The sequence below is a fragment of the Eutrigla gurnardus genome, assembly GCF_963514095.1.
Source record: "Eutrigla gurnardus genome assembly, chromosome: 15".
NCBI classification, from domain to species: domain Eukaryota; kingdom Metazoa; phylum Chordata; class Actinopteri; order Perciformes; family Triglidae; genus Eutrigla; species Eutrigla gurnardus.
In genome coordinates, this window is record NC_139938.1 from 223,752 (window position 1) to 229,089 (window position 5,338).

General features: G+C 40.4%; 1 protein-coding gene across 1 annotated transcript; it reads right to left on the minus strand.

Moving 5' to 3' along the window:
• Positions 1–1,769: 1,769 nt before the first annotated feature.
• LOC311025284 (uncharacterized protein) lies at positions 1,770–5,171 on the minus strand (the record flags this gene model as incomplete). The annotated part of the gene is made up of 4 exons (XM_084028135.1): positions 1,770–3,995; positions 4,099–4,218; positions 4,359–4,457; positions 4,982–5,171. The coding sequence occupies 4 exons, from the start codon at positions 5,169–5,171 to the stop codon at positions 3,337–3,339; spliced, it is 1,068 nt and encodes a 355-aa protein (XP_083884261.1). The 3' UTR covers positions 1,770–3,336.
• Positions 5,172–5,338: the final 167 nt, after the last annotated feature.

Below are 5,338 nucleotides of genomic sequence, written 5' to 3' on the forward strand. Positions count from 1 at the left end.
CAGCTGCTGGAAGCGAGACGGAGTGTGCTTGCTGGCGATGAGGTGGACTGTTGGAAGTGCGCCACCACAGACATGATGTCTGATGAGGAGGACGGCGTCGTTGGCGGGGTGTCTGGATGGATTGTGCGACCTCTATCCTCTCGTAGCCAGGAGCTCACCGAGCTCTGTGCGACTCTACAGTCGCGATTAGAGAAGACTCCCAAGTACAGGGCCACGCACCGCAGGCGGCTGTAAAATTGACCAAATTCGGACAGAATGTCGCCAGTTCATTTGTTTGTTGTGTGGGCAAATTTGTACAGTTGTGTGTTGTGTTGTCAATAAAGCTCTTTCTTTGAATACTTCCTCCTGGCAATTTTTCCTTTCCTCAATAAAATCATTCATACTTATATTTATAAATATAAAAATAAATATATGTGTGTGTATATATATGTATAAATATACATATATATATAAACATATATGTATTTATATATATATATGTATATATATATGTGTGTGTATATATATATATGTATATATATATATAGTGATAGATCTGCTAACCAATCACTGCATTTACATTTACATTTAGGTCATTTAGCAGACGCTTTTGTCCAAAGCGACTTACAATAAGTACATTTGTCAAAAGAAGGAAACAAGGAAACCACAACTAATCATTGCCGATAAAGTAAGAGCTAAAAGTAGAACAAGTGTTAGGTCCTCACTAACCCTAATCACTAGTGATTATTCTTGTTTAAAAGACCCAGTGTGACCAATAGTAACACATCTGCCAACGGGGGTGGGGTTTACATTTATAATGACTCATCAGGTTGACCAATAGTGACAGATCTGCAGTGGCGGAGCTAGACTTTTATCCTTGGGGTGGCCAGGGGGTGGCCAAGGCTATTTCAGGGGGTCCACAGACTATAACAATGAATTTGTTTCATGACTTATGAATTGCAATCGGAGTGTCAAATGTTGAAATGTACATAAGCACACAGGAGATGAGATTTATGTATATATAATTTGCAGTTTATTAACAATGCAGAAAATGTAAAACACAACTTGGCAACAATTTTTCAATAATTAATTAATAATAACTAATTTTTACAAAAATGGTGAAAATGCACCAACACATTCATAGTTACTCACACAAACATCTCTCTCTGTCTCTCTCCCTCTCTCTCCAATATATCAACACACAGGCACACACACAGGCATCAATATATCAAACACAACTTGGCAACAATTTTTCAATAATTCATTAATAATAACTATTTTTTACAAAAATGGTGAAAATGCACCAACACATTCATAGTTACTCACACCTCTCTCTCCCTCCCTCTCTCTCCCTCCCTCTCCCTCTCTCCCTCCCCCCCTCTCCCTCTCTCCCTCTCCCTCTTTTATATCAACACACAGGCACACACACACAGGCATCAATATCAACACACAGGCACACACAGGCATCAATATATCAAACACAACTTGGCAACAATTTTTCAATAATTAATTAATAACTAATTTTTACAAAAATGGTGAAAATGCACCAACACATTCATAGTTACTCACACCTCTCTCTCTCCCTCCCTCCCCCTCTCCCTCTCTCTCCCTCTCTCCCTCCCTCTCTCTCCCTCCCCCTCTCCCTCTCTCTCTCATATATCAACACACAGGCACACACACAGGCATCAATATATCAACAAATTGACACCATTTTTGAACATCTGAACATAGTGCAGGTTTTAACTATGACAAGGGGTACTGTCTGACTCCCAAACTATCCTTGGTCTATGCTTGGTCTAAATAGAACATAGTGAAGAGCTTAGTCATGACCAGAGACACTATCTTTTTTTGTACAGGTTCAGAAAAGCATAATCCTTCGGTTATGGTGAGAAGTCGCAAAATGTTTCACAAAGTCATCCATGTTGAGGGCACGTGCCCTCCTTGACTCAATACTGAGAGTTCCAAGGTGACTTAACCTGTCATCAGCCATTGTGGTTCTGAGATGAGTTTTAATCAGTTTTAAAGCAGAGAAGCTTCTCTCACAGGAAGCAGTGCTGACTGGAGTAACAACAGCAATTTTGCAAAGTCTGAATATCTCATGGAAAACCTCTTTGTAAGGCTCAAGAAACACAATAAAATCAAGCAAAGTAGATGGTCTGTCTAATCCACTTTTCACTCTCCTGTCTAGAAGTCGCTTGGTTTGATGAACTTCATGTTTGAGGTCACTGAGGTCTGACTCAAAGGTCTGTGCAAAGGCAAATAGAGGCTCCTCATTTAAGAAAGTTGCACTCTTTGGGTTCAGGGACTGCACACCTTGCATGATCTCACAACTTTTCTTTGAAAAACGCCTCTTCAGCTCAGTTATGAGACAGTCAATCACTTGATAAAAGAGTGATCTGGGGAAGCCTTCATCATCACAGTTTCTCTGTCCTACAGTGCTCATCACCAATGAGTCAAGAAATCTTGAGCTTATTCTAGGATGTCTTTTAGATTGTGTTTGTACACCGATTTTGCACTGCTCAGCAAGCTCCTCAACCTCTTTCCATAGTTCATCAAAGTAATTCTCAGTTCTGTAGTCCTGGAAAGTGTCTGTAAGGGCACCTACTAGATCCACAGCCCTTGCTAGATCAGGAGTGCTGGACTGGAGCATGTCAGAAAGACATTTGGCGTCACCAAGCACTTTACAAAAGGTAACCAAAAGCCCAATGAACTGTAGATCTATCTGAGAAAGAAGACCCCTCGCCTCTACTGACCTTTCTCCACGTCTTTCAAGTGCAAGATCCTGCAACAGCCTCAGAACTGCTGGAAGCCGGTCTCTCAGATTACGGCACGCTGTGTATCTGCACGCCCACCTTGTGTCTGTAAGTGCCTGTAGCTCCCTGGGCTGCTGTGATGGATACAGCTCTTTCTGAACTGCAAGCCACTTCAGATGCACATACGAGCCAGACACAAAGTTATACAGCTGCTGCAGAAGTGCAAAAAAGTCAACAACCTCAGGCACTGCTTTTGTAGCATCAACAAGAACTAAATTCAAGCAATGCGCATTACAGTGAACGTAAAATGCAAATCTAGCATTGCTTTTAATTCTTGCAGATACTCCAGAATGTTTACCGCTCATGACGGATGCACCGTCGTACCCTTGTCCTACAAGGTTATTTCTGTAGTCCAGACCATGCCTCTCTAGACAACTGACAATCAATTTACTGAGACCTGCTGCATCAAGGCTTTCAGCTGCCTGGAAGCACAGGAAACTTTCATGGATGGCACCATTGTAATAATACCTTATAACTATAGACATTTGTTCCTTTTTTTTTTTAGGTCTTTTGTCTCGTCTGCAATCACACTGAACACTTCATTTTATTTTACTTCTTTGATAATTTCGGTCTGTACCATCTCAGCTAAACCATGTAGGATTTCGTTTTGAATTTGGTGGCTTGTGTATTTTGCATTGCCACATGCATCCAGCCTCTTTTCAATGAATTTATCGTGTTTTGCTATTTCATCCAGTATGGCCAAAAAGTTCCCCTTATTGTGAGAGTCCTCAGCCTCCCGATGGCCTCTCTGTGCAATGTTTTGAGTTGCCGTTAACAGAAGAACATTTGCTATCGTTTTCACATAATGTTGATTTTCTTCCACTTTTTTTTGTCGGTTCATGTTCAAAGAGTTTAACAAGGTTGTGTTCATCTCAGTAGCCTTTTTACACTGATTCCATGCATACATTGCATTTAGATGCATTTCTGATTTTGAGTGGAGTTTAAACCCAGCCTCCTTTGACAACGCTTTTTTCCAGTTGGAGAAGCCTGACTCTGAGGCAAAGGCAGAGTCTGGTGCATTAGGCAAGGAGAAATGTCTACAGGCAAAGCAGTAGGAGGAGTCTTTAAGGATTGAGTATTCAAGCCAAGGATTTGCTCTGTACCAGGCACTGCAGAATGCTCTCTTCCTTGATCCATGCTGGGTTCTGGGGAATTGTGTCAGACAAGGCTGAACTGGTCCCTCCTCTTTGCATCTGGAAATATCTGGAAAACAAATAAAATAGTCATGAAAACACAGTTAAGGGATCCAGAAGATTATTAGACAATAACTGCAGCTAACTAGCAAGTTTTAGGTAAGTAGACCTACCACTGGGTCCTCTCGGATGAGCAAAATTAGTGCTGGAGACAGCTGGCTCTGGGTCTGGCTCTTGTTGCTCATCGACATCCTCATTAGAGTCAGAGGCCTCCGTGTCCTCCTTCGATGGAACTACATTGTATAGTGTAATCAAAATAAAAATGCAACCACCATTAAAAAACAACACTCATCAGTAACCAACATTTCAAAATATCTAAAACTAAACTTAATTACTGAACTGAGCATGTGACTGTTTCTGTCTATGCTCTGACCTGGTGATGATGGGCTGTGCTGTGTTGTGCATTCTCTCTCCCGACTAGTCCCAGGAAGGGAGCTGCCATCTTTGTCTTCTGTGTCCTCCCTCAATGGAACTACATTGTATAAAAATAAAAATATTAGTGTAAGCAAAATAAACATACAACCACCATCAAAAAACAACACACATCAGTAACCAACACTTCAAAATATCTAAAAAAAAAACAACAAAAAAATAAAAAAAATTAAGGGTTCCTACACATTTGAAATTTCCAGACCCTAATTCCCAGACTTCTCAGTAAAAAAATAAATTTAAAATAGTCTAATAATCTGTAATAAGATGTGTATCATGTGAATAGATTATGCAATTCATCATGGAAATCATTTGTTATCATTATTGAATTTGTATGCCATTATGTCACCAAATTATTTCCAGAAGATTGTAGATAGGTAGTGTATGCAAAATAATTAACCCACAAATCTTAAGATAACCCAGATAAGTATAAATATATTTCCATACAATTGTTTCCATCTTCCATATTACTACAGACCTGGAAATGTAGAAATTCCATACTTTCCATACTAGCGTAGGAACCCTGTAACTTAAAATTACTGCATGTGACTGCTTCTATGCTCTGACCTGGTGATGATGGGCTGTGTGCATCACATTCTCTCTCCTCCTGACATTCTCTCTCCTCCTGACTCGTCCCAGGATGGGAGCTGCCAGGACTGCTGTCAGACCTGAATTCTGGCTGTCTGTCTGCCTCATCTTTTCCTGACTTGCTTCTTTTTAAAAAGAGGTCATAAATCTTCTCCCCCTGCCTTTTCATTCTCAACTGACCCTATGAAAAAATAAGCCAGTCTTGTTAACGTTACTCCTGGCATCACTTACAATCACACAATGTTATTAAATCCCCACTTCAAGCCTAAAAAATGTCAGGGCAAATAAACCACTGTAGACCTAAGTTTAATATTCAGACTTTTCAGCTAGTTGGCA